This window comes from Copadichromis virginalis, linkage group LG3, assembly GCF_057382275.1.
Source record: "Copadichromis virginalis isolate Kocher_CV1m ecotype Utaka linkage group LG3, C_Virginalis_male_GT1.1, whole genome shotgun sequence".
In the NCBI taxonomy this organism is placed as follows: Eukaryota; Metazoa; Chordata; class Actinopteri; order Cichliformes; family Cichlidae; genus Copadichromis; species Copadichromis virginalis.
The window spans coordinates 46837987-46858226 of NC_140620.1; the positions used below are offsets into that span (position 1 = coordinate 46837987).

Consider the following 20240-nt stretch of genomic DNA (forward strand, 5'->3'; position numbering starts at 1 on the left):
ACCCCTTTATTGTCCTGGGTTGTCTGTACGTTGAAAGTAAATGTGAACTCTTTTATGGAGCGACAGCAAACCCTGCCTGGCATATTAAATGTATTAGCGTGTTTTAACCTTTAAGAGCAGCGCTGAAACAGTGTATCAACAACACCGTTTGTTGCTTGAAAGTGCCCTCAGGCCTTTAAAGCATGACTAAATCGTTTCCTGCTGAGGCTGCTACTGGCGTGGCTCCAGTGTCAGATCTCCCTGCTTTCATCACCTTTCACACATTAGGAGATAGTCCCTCATGCTTTCCTAAACATTCTGGTTACTCATTAAGCATACAACAAACCATAATCTTATGTAACACAGGGGAAGGACACGAGGAGGGCAAGAATGATATTATAGCTGCTATGATCAGTGTTTTTGGAACAATGGCATAAGGGCCATTGACCGAACCTGACTTTGCAGTTCCCCTGAGCTCTGCGTGGATTTGTAGCATCATTTGATTTATTCTTTTGGTTTTCCAAACAGTAACTGTAGTATTTTGGGTAAGAGGTTCTCGGCCTTGTTGTCTTATTATTTTTGATATGTTTTTTAGCAGTTAGCTCGACAGTACTAAAGTTATTATCTAAAAAGTTAACACTGTTTAGAATAAACCTTTTAGCTTTTAGTTGCTAAAAGCTAGCTAACTGTCATGGTTGTTAGCTAAAGAAATACTGAAATACAGTGTGCACTTGATACTAGCATGAGCTAGGCTAACAAAAACATTAGCAGGCTAATTCAGTAGCCTGCTAATATTTAATTGTTTAATGTTTAATTAGTGGCTGATTGTAACTTCAAAACAATACAATAAAAAAGAGACACGTAATTAGTTACCTTTTAACTATATGTCTTATTTGGTCAAAGTTACAGTACTGTGCAAAAGTCTTGAGCTTTTTTTATTAAAGACTTAAAAAACTGACCTTCAGAATCTTCAGACTTTTTTTACGTGTTAAGCGACTTAACTTTGACCTATGAATTATTCAAATTAAAGACAAAGTAAGTAAAGGAAAGAACTGATGTTGTATCTACACGTGACAGACAACCTAGCAAATACAAATATAAATTCTTTATACTTTACACACGTTGTTACAAGCAGTCTGTCACAAAAACATACATTTTTAACAAAAAATGCTAAAAGCGTCTTTTGATACCCAACGAGATATTAACTGAAAGCTTGGCATATCTCAGCGTGTTGTGCAGTTTGTCCATTTTTTAGGAAACTTGAAAAGTGAAGAACTAAAGAAATACAAGGACAAAGCTACCTGTGTCTGAAAGTGTCTGAAAGTCAGCTTTTAAGAAGTAGGAAAAAATTAGGAAAAAACCTGAGAGATGCATCTGACCATTCACTTGATCCATCTACTGTTCACTGATGCCTCATCAGAAATGGTGTCAGTAGACGGGTGGCTGTCAATAATTCAAGGGAAACTGGGAGAAAAGGCTGAGTGTAATGCCAAATTACACAATCAGTGGCAACAGCGCAAATTTGAAGTTCTCAGTACAAATCATCTTAAATAAATAAATGGAGGAGGTCAAGAGAGAAGGACAACAGTATCTACAGGCATCTGTAAAACACACAGTGGAGACTCTGTCATGGCTTCGGGATAAATTTCAGTCAGTGGTGTGGGGATCTTGACAAAACTGATGGAATTATGACCGCAGAAAAGTACCATCAGATTTTGATCCACCATGCAATGCCATCTGGAAAGCATCTGCCTGAGAACAGCTTCATTTTTCAACAAGACAATGATTCTGGACACACTGCCAACGCAGTAAAAGCATAGCAAAATGTAGGAAACATTTACACAGTACTGTATACCAAACTAGTTCTTTAAAGTACTCAGAACAGTTTTAAGTAGTTACTAGAATATGAGCTGCCTCAACCTACATCTCTGTTCCTCGACATGGCGTTCTCAGCCTGAGTCAGTTTATTGCCCAGTTTCATCGCCCGCAGTAAAGAAACTCACCACCGCTTTCACACACATGCCACCTCGCACATGTCAGGTAATCTGTCTTTCTCTTTTTGTCTCCCTCATTTTTATTGCTTAAGCTATCCATCACACTTTATCTTAGTTGCATTATCTGCACTCCCTACTCTTTCCCTTTGTCTCTCAGACTGGTGGCTGAGTCTTTCTTTTTATGTCCGTCTTTGACTTTGAAATAAACACGATGTGCATCATTAATGGAAATAAAGCAGAATTCTAAATTCCCTCCAGGAGAAAAAGAACTGAATCATTTGTTTAATGTCAGCGACCCCAAATGCTGCTTTTAACCAAGCGCTAAAATCAATGTGGCCACTATTTTAGACACATCTGTGCTGAAGGTGAGCTTTGGTGACATTTATTGCACATGCACACTAGATTCTAACCACGGGGCTTATTAAAATTTAATTGATACCTCATATAAAGATGGTCATTATCAACTCTACAATATCAGGGTTGCCAGCTTTTTGTGGGAATAGCACAGCTGGGACTTTTTATCTTTATATCAGCCGAAAAATCTTTTGTGCTGTATTGTAGGGCATACTGATAGACGAACGTCAGCCACCGCCTTTTTAGTTTTGTCTTGTTTTGAGCTCTCGAGTTAAGGATTTTGGTCCTCTTTGGCCATTTCTTTTATAAAATCGGGGTGATATGCATTTAAGAACTGAGGATATATTACCACACCCATATATCTGTGTATTTTACTCTAAATGGGCCAACATTGTGTTGTATTACGCTAGCAATTAAGTATAAACCCATCACTAAAATAGGTACTGCACTATTAAATCCAATGCACAGGTCATTTCATCATAGACTTCTAAACAACTGGACTGCTTTCGATAGCCAGAGATGTCGCCCCCTGTTGGCCATTAAAAAGAATACATTAGGCTGCCTCCATTTTTGTATACAGTCTATGCTAAAAACATATAAAACCTAGACGGAAAAAAAAGTCTGCACGTAAAAAGCCGAGGGCATATTGAAGGCATAAAAACATTTTCGTTTTAGTTTTTCATCCAGTTGCTTTTTCGTTTTCTTATTAGTTTAATTATTAAAAAGGTTGCAGCCGTGTATATATATTTTTCCTCAGAAATGGCCTTAAATATAAACTAGCCGATGAATAATTAAGTTGTCGCCATTGCTGTTAATGTGTTCAGGAACACATCCAGTGATACAAGGAGACATTATTAGCAAGGCTCATTAGTCAAACTTGCTGGAGAATCTGTTTAAATCGACCTCGTGGATGGTACTATATGTGGATTTGAGTTATGATGGGTGAAAGTCTGTATATATTTAAAAAATTAGATTTTTCCAGGGGATTTAAGTTGGCAACCCTGAAAGTATAAGAGAAAATAATAAGGGCATTAATTGTGGCTCTGCGGCTGCAGGAAGACGTTCTTCTAATTCACTCCAGAGTCACTGGGGTCAGCGCTGAGTGCGGCTAAAGTGAAATCCACGACAATAAACCGAATCATGAGATAAATACCATTTTTAATGGATGATATATCTGAGCAGTGGAGTCCGAGCAGTAGTAGCTGTTTTAAAATGCAGCCACCGAGGGCCACCTAAGAGAGCACAGTAACTACATCTGTGCTGTTTCCCTTGAAGTTTCAAATCACTCTGTTGTAAGCAGTGAATAATCTCAAGGTAGCCCGGAGGAGTCTTTGAAACATTTACGCTTTCAGAGAGCGAGAGGCTTTCTTCAGTTCCTCCACGTGAAGGAAATATCCGTCTTCGAGGAACCCGTTAGTTAAACGTTAATGATTTCAATCTCTCTCTGTCTCCTCAGTTACCTTTGATTAAATTTTGTCAGAAAGGCTCAGACATCATCTCTAATGTTTGTCAGCTTGTCGGTCTTGTGTTGCTTTTAGAAGCCACCCCTGCCCTTCCTTCAGCTAAATAGCCACAGCGGGTCGAGCCTTCGCTGCACTCGTCAAACCTCCCTGCCTCAGGTTAGAAACCTAGCCTGCGTCTGCTGTGTCTCCTCGCGTTTGTGTGGGCGTGTCTTTCGTTTGGACCTGCGTGCAACTTGATTGGACCTGTTCGACACGGATACTATTTTCCAACCTGTGCACGATGCCTGTTTTTAAATTTACCTCTGATAGCAGGTGTTTATATTCATTTTCTGTCTCTGTAACTTTGCTTTCTTTCCCATCTGTTGCACCCGCAGAAAGCGAAAACGATAGTTGAGGCTTTTACTGTAAGTGCTTTTTCTTCTTCTTCTCCTTTTCTTTTTAATTTTTCTCCTGTCATCAGCTTTGAAAGGCGATTTATTCAAATTATCCCTCCAACATCGTCCCGAGTGCCTCGTTGCCAGTGTAAAAAAGACAACTTGATTAGACGGTCGGCAGTCAACACAAATACTGTTGTGTGAAGAATTATAAACTGCAAGTTTCTGGCAAACAAAGAAGAAAACATTTCAGAGCGGTGCTGGGCACGCTTTCCTCACTCGACACATCAGTGTTTTGGCATGTCCGAGTGTTTGTGTGCTTTCAGTTCTCGGCTTTGCCAAGCTTCAAGTTAGCAGAAGCAGTGAAAGTTTTGCCTTTATTTGAGAAATGCGGATTTCCAAAACAGATGGTTTATCATAACACAGCATACCGAGCACAGCTTTAGTCATTCCGAACACTTAAGACTTAGCGTGGACCCATGAATATTTATGGGATTACTGCCCGTGCGTCGCACCGCACTGTGATACAGTATCTTTCACTATCTGGTGACATTGAAGTGGATGTTATGAATTTGCTGTCCATACGTGACGTAAATTAATTTCAAAGTCCTTTTTTGTTGTTGCTATCTGGTGCAGAGTAGTGATTTACCTTCATGTCTGTCTTAAATGCAACAGTCATCGATAACAGACTCGAGTGAGGAGAGAGCTGCTGCAGCCGCAACAAGGGACAACAAGGACAAGGTTGGTACTTCTAATTACCGAGCACGCAGAGCGCCTATCAGTGTTGTTGTGTTTGTTGTCAGATTTCAGTAGGTGTCGCTCACGGCGTTAAAATAGATTCAGTAAAAAAAAAACAACTTTCACCATAAACTCGAGATATGTTGTCGACGCAACGCTGGCACACGCCTTTGACTTGACCTGTCAGAACGATGCTGTCTGTTAAAGTTGCCCTTTTTGTCTTCTCCGTAGGAAGGTGACAGTCACAGTAGACTTTTCCTCCGCCTCTCCCCAACTAACCCTTTCACTCCTACCCCGTTTAAGGTTCGTGGGTCTCTGTGTTGTGCTTTCCACCTTCCATTTCCGTGTATGCTTGCACGAATATGTCAGCGTGTCACACGGCAGCCCGTGAATCGGAGATGTCCTGACGTGCTATACATGCATATGCGTGGCCTAACGCCTCCACCGTCCGACTTCCTGTGTGTGTGTTTCTTTTTGTGGAATCGTGAACATCTTTCTTCCTTTACTTTAGTTTTTGCCTTTTTTGCTTTTAGTCCGTTTTCGGAAGCGTAACAGAATCAAAACTCTGGTTTTAAATGGATGATTTTGAGTTTCGAGCATTATATTTAAGATCAACAATGAATGAAGTGATCAGAAGTCAGAGTTGTTACAGGTAAGTGCGCTTATGAATTACTGATGGGTGAATATTTTAAATTTAGAGATGATCATTAAATTAATAATTATATAGTAGAGATCAAAATTTACTGTAACACCAGTCGTCCACTTAAAAAAAAGAAAAAAAAGAATGTGCAGCGACCAAGCCCATCATCGGGAGAAGTAATCACAAGGCCACAGAGGGACACATCACATGGACGGTGAAGAAGAACTGTAGTGATGACAGCAAGGTTCAGTTTCGACGCGAGGTTTTATGTTCGGGGTCAAACGGGAGCAGAGGGGGGTCAGTTTGGAGGACGGGGCTTCATGGTTTGGTGCTTGAGTAATGTCTATGAGAAGCTTCTACGCCAACAGAGTCAGCCAAGACTTTCTATGGAGGCCGGTGCCTCTTGTCACCCCGTGAAACAGAAGCACTTGTTGAATGTGAGAGCATTAAAATAATGCATGATGGCTAGCCTGGAATCCTGATCCTGAACCTAGCTGTGGCTATGAAAGTCAAGCAGTGGCTAAACTGTGGACAAGACCAAGATCAAACCAGAGCAGTGTGGGAAATTGATAACAATCGTTGTGTTGTGTTAGTTAGTAGTGTTACAGTCATTTAGAGAAAAGGCCCCCCCCTACAAGAGACCTGCTGGTATACTGGCCCAGCGTATTAGCCAGTATTAGCTATTTGCTAACTCCATCGCTCTTGTTCATGGATTTTGTTACATTTATTAGAAGAAGCAGTGACTTAAATACAGGACATTTAGGCATGTAAGGTGTTCTCTAATTTTGATCTCTGCTTTTCATTAAATTAAAAAGAAAAAGTAGCAAAAATACACATGTTGGTGTGAGCTGGAGTAGTGCTGCTATCCCAGTGGTGATCAGAGCTCATAGAATCAATAACTTCCAGCTAACATACATGTAAAAGGAAACCAAGCATATGGCTTCTTGTTGATTGCATCGGCGCCTTCCTCTCGCTGTGAACCTGACAGCCAATTGATTTAAACATTAATGGAGAGATGAAACCTTCTTTATCTTCTTTACCTTTCACTCATCAACTGTTTTCTGCCTCCATCTGTGGCGCGACAGCTGGCGAAGCGTGAAGCGGCAAAGGCATCTCCCACCAGCGCTGTCCTCACCCTGCCAGTGGTGCCTCATGTGGGAGAGACTGATACAGACACGCTGACAGAGATTCCTGGCAGTCCTGCTGAGACTGCTGAGGAGAAAAAGGAGGAGGGGGAGGAGCCCGAGGACGAGTACGGATATAATTGGAGTGAGTTTAGTTTGTCTGGTTTTTATTGTGTTTTTTACAGTAGGGTGTTTAATTTTGCAGTGAAATATCACAAGGTTGTAAATGTTTGATGTAAATGTAATCCTGCATCACATACAGCAGGAATATTTTAACCCAGTTTGTAGTGGGAGGAAGTAAAAATATATGCTTACATACTACACTATGTAGTAACAGCAAATGGCCACAAGAGGTCCTCCAAGTTACATGTCTGCCCATAAAGTCTCCTGCATGGCATAAACGTGCACTGATTCACATGCTTGAGCTGGTTGTGCCTCAGCAAAAACCTGAAGGACTCAGTGTCCCAATTAGGCCATTATCATCCTGCAGACACTCTGATGTCAACTGTAGGATGAACTCACTGCTCCAGAGAGAAAGATGGCGAGCAATCAGCATAAAGAACAGCCTCCAAACACCTGGGATTGTGGAGTATATGTGTATATGTGCCCTTGTGTGTGTGTGTGTGTGTGAGAGAGCGAGATAGACAGAGCCCATCCTGCAGGAATAAGATTGATGAGGTTGAGCCCGTGGAGGTGAGTTGTGGAGATTAGTACAGGACTGATGGTTCAACAGTGGCAGGGAGCCCAGAACAACAGGAGCCCACTGGTCTGAACAGTGGCTATCTAACACACCAGAGACAGGAGAGGTGGAGAGACAAAGAAAAGAGACTGGAACCAGAACAAAAGAGCCAAGATTGAGACAAAAATGGGAGAGGGTGAAGCTGAAATAGAAAATTCTGCTGACAAACTTCTACCTTTTACTTTTGGTTCCTCTGCAATTTACACATTTCAAATATCTGCTCTTCTTTCGGGAAACGTTACACGGAGCGATAGGGCTCGAGACCAGTCTGGCGCTATTTTACTTGTATTGTCAGCTTACATCTGTCTGCCGCGACTTCGCCTGCCTCTTTCAGAGAACATAATCCAGCGTTATGGCAGCCTCCCAGGTGTCCTCCACATGATTGAGCTGGAGAAAGGCAAAACAGGCCTGGGCCTCAGCCTGGCAGGGAACAGGGACCGCTCACGCATGAGCGTGTTCGTGGTGGGAATAGACCCCAGCGGGTCGGCCGGCAGGGACGGACGTATGGTTGTTGGGGATGAGCTGCTGGAGGTGAGATGCGTATAAAATTAGTTTCACTGTTCATTTGCTTTTTTTTTTTTTTTTTTAAAAAGTCTCAAATTCTGTAAATGCTTTTCTGAGCAATAAACTTTATGTTGTGCTACAGATCAACGGACAAGTTCTGTACGGCCACAGTCATCAGAACGCGTCCTCCATCATCAAGAGCGCTCCATCCAAAGTCAAAATCATCTTTGTCAGGTATCAACAGTTATTTTCATCACTATTAAAGCTCCTGTGAAACTATGCATGCAGTTATTGAGCCTCAGGAAAGTTATTGTAATGTTAGTGAAAAGCCAATAGATGGAGCTATTGTCATTCAACAGAAGGATGCAGCACAGGTTGAATATAATGGCCTCTGTTCTGTAATGCTTAATAACACAGTCTCTCACATGCACATACCAAACGTATACATGCATTCATAAAGTATAGTTTATCTTGAAATATTTTGTAATCAATAAATATTAATAAAAACTATATTAAACCCATCACACCAGCTGGCACTTGGCTGATGATTGTGAAGGTTTTCAGATTTAGTGGTACACTCACTAAAATATACAACATTTCTACAGCATACAGATGATATTTATTTAGATATTTATTTTATTTAGTTACCAAAAGAGATAAAGAGCAAAAGTTGAACGTTAGTGACAAATATAAATAACAGACTTCCAAAGTAAATCCATAAACTATATTTTAATTTAATATTTAGTGGTCAAAAAGTGTAAAATGTGCAAAATAGCTTGCTTAAAGCATGGCTAATACGTCACACTGTTAGCTAGTAATATGGGCATAGACAGTCTAAGCTTGCCAGCTAAAAATATGAGATATACTTAGCTTGAATTATTAATAAAAACCAAAAAAAAACAATGAAAGTTATCAAACAAAATGAATTAAAATAGTAGTTTATATTGTTAATTTAGATATCTACATGCAGACACGATGGAAAAATGTATTTGCGAGGAAATGCGTTTTAAATAGTTAGTTAAAAATATAGTGACAGTGACTGTAAATATAGCTGGAGTACGAAGCTAGAATTAGGGCTAAAGGGAGAAATGCAAATGTAGTGCAGTTCTTATCAGAGAGTGTATCCCTCCATAGTGTAGGGGTTGATGTCTAGCAAGCAAAAGCTGCCAGGATGCGATACCGATACCTTTGGGGCCTAGAAAGGCATCTACTGTAACAAAATCAAGTACGTAGATCTACGTGCTGTACTGACCCCTGCTTGTGAATAAGAGAGCAGCTACAGAGTTGAGATAGTTGACATGATGTTGTTAGGCTGTGTGAATATTTACTAAATAAAATCTACTTTTTGCATGTTAATCTAGAAGTTTTCACATTTTGGGAAACATAAAATAAAGATTAAGTATGTCTCCATTTACCCCATCTCCTCCTTAACGGGTGGGCCAATGAAACGGCACAAAACGTTGCAAATGCAGCGCTTATTAACATGAAAATTATTTCGATTTTTACATGTATTATGATTACTTTATCATCCCCCTGCGATTGCGATGTTACATTCTCCGTTTGTGTTGGCGTTATGTCTCAAATTCATCGTATGACACCAAAGGGTAGAATTACAAATTTGAAAAAGCACCGTGGAAGTTGAAAGTAGTCAAATGTAAAAGGTGTTGGTGCAGGAGTTGTTGAGTCGGTCAGCTTTGGGAGTCAAACAGATGTAGTTAGCATGTAATACGGATACATTAGCTCACATATCCCTACAGAGTTTGACGTATTTGACCTTTGACCTACTTTTGGCCCTCTTCCGGATCACAGTACTTAGCCTCCCACTTGACTCACATCCTTTTCCTGAAAGATACGCTGTGATCAGCTGGCGTAAATCACAGCTCTGCTGTCACAAAGCTGAGAAGCGACGATTTACGTGAGTTATGACTGTGTGAAACAGGAACACCGAAGCGCTCGACCAGATGGCGGTGGGACCAGTGAGGGAGCACGAGGGAGACGCTGTGGAGCCCCACGCTGAGGTACAACTCTGCTTATGGGCACGCATAGAAAACACACGATGCACACATGCAGAAGCCCTGGAACAGACACGACTCCTACAGCTACTACACAGCCACGTTGGTGCTTCGTAATGAGATTTTAAACGTGTAAACAGAACCATTACTTTTACATCTGGGCGTGTAATTTGGCTTTTAGTCTGTCTCGTGCTCGGCACGCATGCATGTGAAGTTTCTTTGTGTGGTCCCGTGCCTGTGTGTGACTCCCAGTAAAACAAACCACAAGCAGTAATGTAGACGCATCCGGCACTGTACTCCCACCAGCTAAAATTTAGCTGATTTATTTACTTCATGGTGTGCTCACTACTCCTGCTCCTTCACAGCCAGAAGAAGCTGCTGCTAATGGCGACGCCGATACTTCGAACTACGTTCATCACATCGTAAATCTGAAGGTGAGAGGCGCAGGATGACCCGCGGACATCGCAAAACACACAGCGTTACAGGCAATAACGGGGAGAAAGTCTCAGGAACAGTGCGGTAATGAGGGAGGTGTATACTCTTACGCACACACACTAAATAAGCCAGCGGGGCACGTCAGAGACAGACAGATCGGGAGCACACCACTCAAGTTTGACAGGATGCCAAAACGCTGAGAAAAGACAGAAAATTTTGAGGGAAAAGAAGGTGAAGTAAACAAAACAGACGTTCCAATGGGAGTTAAAGGCTCGGTTCACTGAAATATTAAATAAGGAATGGATCCCGACTCCTTGTGGGGTCCACGTCCTAGCTCGCAGAAAGCAGGCAGTTTTCCAAAGGTCATTGTCTGATCCTCTGAGCAGCAGCGATAAAATTGCATCCAGTTGCACAACACGAGCGGAAGCAGAGATCTCAACATTAGACATCTCACCACCTCAACAAATAAAGGAAACTTTCTACAAGATCAGTTACAACACGGATCAAGTGGGAACATGCTTTTCAGGCAGATTCAGGTGAAGTTGGCCTTTGAAGAGCGCTAAAACAAACTGCAAAAGAGACAGGAGAGAGGAAAAACTATGCAATCCCTACAATTGTTGAATCATTCATGCGGTAGAGGTGGCAACAGTGTAGCACATAGGCAGCTCATTAATATGAAGACAAATGCCCTGAAAGGCCTCTCTGGGAGCAAAAGATCAGAAGTGTGAAGGATGTGAGCTGAAGCTGGGGCTGATTCATCTCTGGAGGCGACTTGATTTCTTGAACTGGTACAGTACGGCTCCATTACCCAGCACGTGTTAAAGAAAAGGGTTTGTCAGCGTGGGTATTGCGTGTGCGGTGGTGCAATTTCAAACGTTTTTTATCACTAATGAGCGTTTCTCTTCATCAGGAGGACGGAGGACTCGGCATCACTTTTGTTGAGGGCGACACAGAGGCCGGGGTTGAGATTGAGAGTATATCTGAAGTGCAGGGACACACCGGCAAAGTATGTCATGCCTAATGAGACCTTCTGTACCGTGGACGTTTAGCTGCCTTTGCTAATCAAAGCTGTTTATGCGCTGTGAGCAGGAGGGGTGCATGAAACCTGGGGACACACTCTTAGCTGTGAACGGCGAGTCTGTGCTCGGATACACTGTTGAAAAGGTAAGGGCGTTACTCTGGAAATAACCTTTCATGTCTGTGCTGTTTATTAGTAGCCACAAGGTGAAAGGTGTGATTGGTATTCTTGTTTTTTTAGGTCTCATCACTGCTGAGAAAAGCCACAGGTCCTGTGAAGCTAACCTTTGCTACAAAGGAGATCCCCTCTTCTTTCTCCTGTGTCCAGTCGATCTGCCAGGACGCAAGCTTTTCAGATGGAGTCCTCGCTAGCGTACCCAGCATGCCTAGCATCTTCCCAAGTCAGCCAGAGGCGGAAGCAGCCACCAGTGAGTTCGTTTTACTTGGTTTTAATTTTCTAGAACTGTATTGTCAGTTTTGTCAGGTGAAAAGAACAGACATGCTTCTCCGTTTTAGGTCTTAGTCGCTCATCCACCCCTTCCGCTCTGGCCTCTGACCCGACGACCTGCCCCATCATCCCCGGCTGTGAAACAACCATCGACATCTCCAAGGGCCGCACAGGCCTGGGCCTCAGCATCGTGGGAGGCTGTGACACTCTGCTGGTAGGAAACCAGACAAATAGCACTAGCAATCAGCTAATGAGGGGGAAAACGTGAGCTGGTCTCCCTGATGTGCTTAGATTTAGTCAATAATAATAATAAAACGTGACTCTTTTCCACAGTTTGTTTTCGTCTAGTCTTCCTGGGTCTGTCGGGTGTTTCTTCCTGTGGAAAGGGAGTTTTTCCTTCCCACTGTCGCCCAGTGCCTGCTCGCAGGAGGGTCCTCATATTGTTGAGGTTTTCTCTGTATTATTGTATCCACTACAAAGCGCCTTGAGGCAACTTCTGTTGTGATTTGACACTTTATATAAATAAACTTTTATTGATTTGAATAATAACAAACAGTAAATCTGCAGGTTTAGCTGTGCGTTCCCAGCCACAATGCCACCCACTTAGATTCTTTGCTGGTAGCATAACTCATAAGCCAGGGAGGCTCAGGAATGTAGGAAACGATGCTGTCACGGCCTTCGTCTCCTCCTCCTCTTCTTCTCGTTGCCTCTGCCATCCTCCCCTCGTCCCATCTATTCTGTCTGCTCAGTCAGGCTTGGGGGAGCAGCTCTTTGTCTGGCCTCAGCCGTGGCGGACAACGTCCTGCCCCTGGAATGCAACCTCAGGAGCACAGGAACACACATTCACAGAAGCAGTAATCCAAATTTATGTCTGTTTGCCAACAAACACACACAAAAAAATTTGCTGTGTACACATACTTTAAAAAGTCAACAAATACTCTTTCCCCTCCCGGCCCAATCTGTTTTGTATCCATTTAATATCCTCCAAATAAATGCTAAATGTCTCCCTTCCATCTTTTTTGTTTTGTTTTGTTTTGTGTGTTTTTATTTTGTCCTAATTAACTCACTTTTTCCACTCTCTCTCTCTTTATCTCCAGGGGGCCATCATTATCCACGAAGTTTATGAAGAAGGGGCGGCCTCCAAAGATGGGAGGTTATGGGCAGGAGACCAAATCTTAGAGGTGAGCTGCAGCATAATGAGCGTAACTATATTTCGATGAGACATGCCCGAAGAGTCTCAGCATGAACGCTTGGATTTTTAAAGTCTGACAATACGATATATGTTGAGCAACAGCATAGATATATATTAACAGCAATAAGAACCTCTAAAAGCACCGCTTTTTGCTTTTAGCAAGATAATATACCGCAGACCGAGGCGATTATGAGTGAAAAGTGAAAGAAAACCTGTACAAATCCCGTGTGCATTATGCGCCTTGACAAGTTAAGCACCCGAGCTCTTACTTGGGTTTGCCCTCCGTCTGACCCTGTGCTTTGTCACGGAGAGAGGGCAGGGGTGGAGCCCGGGAGTTGAGTTATTGTAGCTCAATCACTAGATCTGAATTGAAACACACGCCCTTATGACTTAATAGCTCTCCACTATTCACTCCTGTCCCTGAGCCAGGCTGCTGTGTTTAGAAAATAAGGTCAGCGAGGGAAAGTGAAAAGAGCAGTTTCCCACTCTGCAGTCATGCCATTAGATACTATGGGGAAAAAATAAAATCCACTGCGTGTGCACGGTGAAAGATAATATGGTATTTTCCCTCCTATAAATGTGGTTTGAAAAAAGAAAAGAAGAAAAGCTGGGCATCGCTCTTAGACTGACCACTGGAGCATCTCACAGGGGTTTGTGGGAAGGTTTCCCTGCTGTACTTTAAGTCAAGCATCAGCCTGTGATTTCAAAGGAATGACCTAGTTTCCTTATATCTAAAGCAGAAACGGTTTAAAGGAAACTTTGTGCAATAAATGAGGCTGTTAGAACTTTTTATATATAATCCTCCGCTGCAGTTAACTTATACACTGGAACAGAAGATAAGGCCTCTGCTACTTTAACCAAATATGGCCGAGCGAGTAGCTGGATCAAAACCTACGCACGCATTCTCTCATCACAGGTGAACGGCATCGACCTGCGAGCGGCCAGTCACGACGAAGCCATCAACGTGCTGCGGCAGACGCCGCACAGGGTCCGGCTGGCGGTCTACAGGGACGAGGCCCAGTACAAGGAGGAAGACCTGTGGGACTCCTTCACCGTGGAGCTGCACAAGAATCCCGGCCAGGGCCTGGGACTGAGCATTGTCGGGAGGAGGTGGGAACGTTGTTAGAATCAGCTCTGCTGCTGAGAGCGTCAGGCGACGAGCCTTTACATATAACAATAGCAGAGTAGTGACTCCACTAGGTGCTTTCTGGCTCACAGTAGGTGTTAGCGTGTTGGAAAATACATAGAAGCAAACAAGGAATTGAAAACATTCTAGATTTTTGAAATGTAATTATCAGCCTACTTTATAATTATATTGTTTTGACCTTTTTTTAATGCAGATCGCGGGATCAGAGGTAACCTTTTGTATTTTATCTGTTTTTATACTCAATAGTTGGGAGAGTGAGGTCATTGCTTTTACTTCTATCATGTTTCTGTCCATGCAGCCATCAGTTAAACCAGTTTTACGTACCAACAAAAGTCATTGTGTTTGGTGTAAGCACGCAGATTAAGTAAAATCCCTTCTTTCCCACACGACATGTCTGTTACAAAGACATGAAATCATTATGTTTTTTTCAGCAGGAAATCAAAAAGAGATCATAATTTTTTTATGTGTAGCTTGAACAGATCGTGGCTAAATGAAGGTTTTTTTTCTGCGTGACTGCATTTTCATATGAGTCAGCAGAACAGGTTTGTATTTCAGTCATTCTCCTCGGTACTAGTGGCGGTTCTCGCCTCGCTGTGTTACCAGAGACGGAGCTGAAAGCACTTGTTGCGTCAGCGTGAAAATCCCGCTATTGTTGCTAGCACTCGATCAGCAAAGACAGATTTACAAAGTTATCACTGGGATAAGAGCAGGCAGGTTGCGGAGCGTCTATAAGCCCTCTGGATTTCTGCGTGCCTGTAAATGTTTTATGCTGACAGATTCGGTCCCGTGGTCGAAGTTTGTGAGGAGACAGGGGTCAGGGTTAAATATCCCAAGCTAGTGTCAAAGGTTAAACAGTTTGGACAGTTTTTAACACAGTTGTAACATTTCGGCCTCTGTCACAGTGGTTTTGCTACACACGTGGCAAGAAAAAGGCTAAAATGCTCAAAAGGATGGAAAAGACAGGAGCCCAGACGACCTACGAGAAAGGAAAATATGCAAGCTAGCAGTTAGTGGTGAGCAGTTGTGACAGCCAAGTATCTCTGGCACCGAGGACTGAGTGGGATCAAGTTGCCTTGCTTCACAGCTACTGCTTGTGCTAGTTCTTATCCACGTGGAGATTGGCACCTCAGATATGCAAAGTCCACGGCTCAGATGTGCTTCTGAACAAAGAAGAAAAGGCAGAGGCTTAAGATAAGTCATCTTTTCTTCCTGCACGTTATATTCTCGCTCACAGCGAGCGCAGAATTTGACTCTGTTGACCGTGAACCGAAGCCTCCAACAGCACAATACTGTCAAAGTGATCGCTGGTTAATATTCTGTTATACAAGCCACACTCAGGCAGCTCCATTGGAAAAGCCTGAAATTGCCAGATCAATACTGTACCAGCAATAACAAGTTAAAAAACAGAGCTCTGGAAAATTGTAGGATTAAGGTCAGCAATTTGAGAAAGGGGGCTTAGCGATCCTCAGCAGAGTGCTGCACGCGGTCACAGACGTGTCGTGCCTACTGCCGCGTCTCAGTCTTCCCGTCTCTCCGAGCAGGAACGACACAGGGGTGTTTGTGTCCGACATCGTGAAAGGAGGTTTGGTGGAGGCTGACGGTCGGCTGATGCAGGGCGACCAGATACTGTCGGTCAACGGTGAGGACGTCCGGTCAGCCACTCAGGAGGCCGTGGCTGCGCTGCTGAAGGTAGTCCCGCCCCGCATGCGCAATCGTCAAATGTGTGCAGGACAATTAAAGACGAATAACCGTACAATAATGCCTGTGTGTTGTGTTGCAGTGCTGCGTGGGATCTATCAAAATGGAAGTGGGGCGGTTTAAGGCGGGGCCCTTCCACTCGGAAAGAAGGCTGTCTCAAAGCAGCCAGGTAATGTAGCTGATGAGATAGTGGTTAAAATAGAAGTAGCTTATTTTTAACCCAATCATGCAAAATTACACTAGTAAAAAAATAAAGGCAGAAAATGAACGCTTTGGAGCTGAATAGAAATTCCTCTTATCTAATGCCTGACAAGAAAGCGCTCTGAATGCTTTTGTTTCAGATGAGTGAGACAGGAAGCGCCAAGGTGGTCTCTCAGCCATGTTCAGATCCTGGTGACCCTGACAGGCTTAGTACAAGCCAAGAATGTAAGTACGGCAAGACTGTAAGTGTAAACAAGCAGATCGAAATCCACTGCGAATGTCGGTCAAATTGCGGGAAAAGAAAAGATGAGTCATCAGAGCGACGCGTTTGTTTCAGACCCGGAGCATCAGGAAGTCAGAACAGTGGAGTTCACTAAAGGCCCCGCTGATTCTTTGGGCATCAGCATAGCGGGCGGAGTGGGCAGCCCCCTGGGCGACATCCCCATCTTCATCGCCATGATGAATCCCGTCGGACTGGCTGCTCAGACCCAGAATCTCAAGGTATGAGACCTTTTCTTGGCCACCTCCCTCTCAAATCTTTGGCTCTCATCAGAAATTATGCATATCTCCAATTCTTGTGTGGGATTTAATGCGAATCTCATTTATTTACTCCCACTCGCTCAGTGTATGTATTCTCAGCGGCTCCCAGAGGCCGCGAGCCCTTAACCTTTAGCTGTGACCTTCACAGAAAAACTGACAATTGAAACTGTGTTAGACTGAGGCTGGAGGAGGACAATAGCCATTTGCTAACGTGGATAATAAATCTCCCACTCCTGTATTAAGGCCATTAAGCCCACAGAAAGACTCATTGAAATGAATAGGGTGAATCCTGAATGGTATATTCATGCCGTTTTATCATTTCAGCCTGAAAGAGAAAAGAGAGCGCGGCGTAATGAAATTACTCAGCTGAACCGTGAATTTACGTTTTTTGTGCGGTCTAATAATGAAAGCACAGAAATCAGCAGTGACAGATGCGAGTTTCAGGCGGTGGGCACCGCTTTTATGACGCTGACATGCAGCAGGCTGCTCGAAACATCCAAACTGTTCTTTGGAAAGTGTGAAAAGTTTCTGCTGCACTGCACATCTGCACTGTTTCCCCCCCAAAATGTTCTAAACTCTCACTTTTTCAGATCGGCGACCGAATCGTCAGCATATGTGGAACCTCTGCTGAAGGCATGAGCCACTCTCAGGCCGTCGCCCTGCTCAAGAACGCGACAGGAACGATACAGCTGCAGGTCTCCTATAAACGTCTTCTCTCACCTCCTGTGTTTCTACCAGATAAATCGGCAGATAAGCTGCAGCTTGTGTCGTATTCTTCCCTTTATCTCTGTTCAAAGTGTTCAGCTGAGCACAGACGAGACAAAGGGTGGCGGTCACAGGCTTTGAAGCACCATAAAGCGCCCTCATCCAGCACTACCATCATGCTATCAGTCTTTATCTGGGCAGTAAATCAACGCCAGTATTACTATAACAGAGCTGTGTTCTGTGTCTGTGTGTTAACGCACCTCCAGGTGGTTGCAGGTGGCGACACCACCGTGACGGGTCCCCCTCAGGAGCAGGTCGGTGGGGCTCTCACGCCCAGCTGCATCTTCCAGGACGACCTCAGGTATGATGTTCTTAGACGCAGGGGCGCTCAGAGGAGGAGAACTACAGGTTGTTGCTTTGGTTTTCCTTTAAATGCCTTCTACCTTTTCCCTCAGCCCTCCTCAGTATAAGACCATCACTCTTGATAGAGGACCAGACGGGCTGGGTTTCAGTATAGTCGGAGGGTACGGCAGCCCCCACGGAGACCTGCCCATATATGTGAAAACTGTTTTTGGAAAGGTGAGAGGCGTTTATCTGTGCCACTGTTTATCTTTGCAGAACCGACAGCCTCTGTTATTGATGGTGTGCACACGTGTGTGTGTGTTTAGGGCGCAGCTGCAGAGGACGGGCGCCTGAAGCGAGGAGACCAGATCATGGCCGTCAACGGGCAGACTCTGGAGGGGGTTTCCCACGAAGAGGCCGTCAGCATTCTGAAGAGGACCAAAGGAACCGTCACGCTCACCGTGCTGTCATAGACCGCCCCCACCTCCACACGCACTATACCCACTCCTTATCCTCTGCTCACAACAGCATTCTCTTCACCTCCGCGCACCTTTTCTGCAAACTCGCAGCAGCAGCGAGGCGCTCGTCTGTGAAAGCACCCGCACACTGAAACACAAACAGTGTGATCATGAAGAAGCTTACGCCACTGTGATGTTTGAAGGCCTGTTACAAGCACGTGTTGTGCTGAAGGCTTTACTTAGTCGTAATGGGAATCTCAACGAGGCTGTAAATAGTATTAGAAACATTCCACCACTCTGGATTTGAAGTATTCACTGGACACTTTGGATTGTGTTTAGTGCTGTCAGCGTTAATCCCGTTAAAATTACTTTATCGCCATAACGCGGGAAATCTCCGTGAGCGAGTTAACGCGGATCCCCACGTGCGTGGGGCTGGATGGCGTCAACACATTAGCGCGGTTAGCTCGTTAACACGTTAGCGCTATCCAGCCCCACACACTGGGGGATACGCGCTAATTCGCTAACGGTGATTTGCCGCGTTAATGGCGTTAACGTCATTTTAACGAGATTAACGCTGGCAGCACTAATTGTATTCCTGTATTATTATTATTATTACTTTGTTAACAGTCTGAGGGGTGACCCCGGACTCAGTTCAGAGCACAGAATTAAAGAAGTACCCTCGAGACAATTAGGAGATTATAGCAGGATTTAGCTAACGCCTGCATTAGCTTAAAACAGCGTTATTTGTCCGTTGCGTTGCACTGCTGTCGGCACACGCCCGTTTCCGCCACAAAAACCCCCAAAAAGCAAGTATCCATAAATTTCAAGCTATTTTCTTGAAATTTCGACCTATTAACTCGAAATTTAAAAAAAAAAGCATCCATGACTCGAAATTTCGAGTTATTTTCTTGAAATTTCGAGTCATGGATGCTTTTTTTGTTTTCCGTTAGTGGCGGAAACGGGCTTCCATACGCTGCTGAGACCGCTCTTAATCAAATGTATCGTGAAGTCACTGTAGTTTTTAGTTCTGAAGCGGCGAGAAGTCGGATATCGGAAACGTGAAGCGTGTTGACTTTGAAGGGAAAGATGTGAAAGTGCGGCTTGAGTGTGTCTGTGTGTGAGTGTATGTGAGAGCCGTTCACTGAAATATAGTGCTGCTAAAGCTGATGTGTAAGGTGTTATGTCACAGTATTTTTTAAGTATTATTGTTCACTTCCTGCAAGTGCACAGAAAAGTAAACTGACTGCTATTTAGGTTTGTATGAATGAGTGGTTAAAGAGTCCTTTATGACCTTGTTGTTTACCCGAAACAGAGTCATCCATTCTGTAGTTTTCGACGTCATTGGACAGGTGTTGTGCAGCGTAGCGTGTTCTCTGTCTGTTCTCTGTCTTATATCCCCGTAAATGCATTTTCAAGAGCTGTCAAAAGTGACAGTATTGCATTTATTCACACTGAATTAAATAAAAGTGACCTTTGGATTCAATCAGCGTCCCAATTTTTCTTCATCTTGCACTTTATTGAACGTGAGATAAGAGTTCAAACGCATTCTGTCATTAAATCCAGCAGGAATAGAAGCTTATCAAGCCATAAACGTGTGTTTATTAAATTAGCTATCGCATTTGAGCGGCGTGCCAACTTTTCAAGTGCGCCAGCTGTTGTTGAAACTGCCACCGAAGGGGTTATTGTGCCGCACTCATCCCGTGCTACAGCGATACATCAGCTATATAAATTTTCTATCTGGGAGAGAAGCGGTGTGCTGTCGCTGCAGGTCATGTTTAAATGAAAGGCGAACAGATCTAAGTCAGGGGATAAAGTAAGTTTAAATGAAAAGCGGCCTACGCATGAACAAAGATTTATGTGGAACAGCATGTATGGTCTTGCTTGAATAGAGTCTCTGTTGTCACTAGGGACCTAATAAAGCCTGGATAGAAAGAGACGAAGCTCTCCATTAAAATATGGCATCCCATCTGTCCACACGCTGACAAGCACAGCTGCTCCACAGCTCATGCACAGCCACAAGTCCTCTGTCTAATGAGGTCTGGGGGCTTTTTTTGGTTTCGGCGGACTCTCAGAGAAGAACATGGCGGGACTTTTCTTGTAGAAGTTCACGCGATCAACCATCGGGTCACTCCTTCA

At 43.7% G+C, this 20240-nt stretch overlaps 1 protein-coding gene across 9 annotated transcripts in view; it reads left to right on the forward strand.

The window, feature by feature from the left end:
• The window catches only part of mpdz (multiple PDZ domain crumbs cell polarity complex component), a 49008-nt gene extending 29421 nt beyond the window's left edge, over window positions 1–19587 (forward strand). For 3 of the 9 annotated variants that reach the window (XM_085451371.1, XM_085451374.1, XM_085451377.1), the window contains 23 exons: window positions 4165–4194; window positions 4840–4905; window positions 5134–5205; window positions 6628–6811; window positions 7740–7936; window positions 8052–8143; window positions 9849–9927; window positions 10287–10355; window positions 11267–11362; window positions 11446–11520; window positions 11615–11801; window positions 11890–12035; window positions 12919–13002; window positions 13930–14123; window positions 14354–14368; window positions 15702–15849; window positions 15941–16027; window positions 16200–16284; window positions 16397–16560; window positions 17190–17294; window positions 17571–17665; window positions 17760–17883; window positions 17973–19587. In XM_085451371.1, coding sequence (XP_085307497.1) covers window positions 4165–4194; window positions 4840–4905; window positions 5134–5205; window positions 6628–6811; window positions 7740–7936; window positions 8052–8143; window positions 9849–9927; window positions 10287–10355; window positions 11267–11362; window positions 11446–11520; window positions 11615–11801; window positions 11890–12035; window positions 12919–13002; window positions 13930–14123; window positions 14354–14368; window positions 15702–15849; window positions 15941–16027; window positions 16200–16284; window positions 16397–16560; window positions 17190–17294; window positions 17571–17665; window positions 17760–17883; window positions 17973–18119 — 2541 coding nt within the window. In that variant the 3' untranslated portion in view covers window positions 18120–19587. Of the gene's footprint in view, window positions 1–3865; window positions 3947–4164; window positions 4195–4839; window positions 4906–5133; window positions 5206–6627; window positions 6812–7739; window positions 7937–8051; window positions 8144–9848; window positions 9928–10286; window positions 10356–11266; window positions 11363–11445; window positions 11521–11614; window positions 11802–11889; window positions 12036–12918; window positions 13003–13929; window positions 14124–14353; window positions 14369–15701; window positions 15850–15940; window positions 16028–16199; window positions 16285–16396; window positions 16561–17189; window positions 17295–17570; window positions 17666–17759; window positions 17884–17972 lie in introns of all 9 variants that reach the window. The other 6 variants (XM_085451372.1, XM_085451380.1, XM_085451373.1 and 3 more) reach the window with 4 other exon arrangements.
• The last annotated feature ends 653 nt before the right edge of the window (window positions 19588–20240 follow it).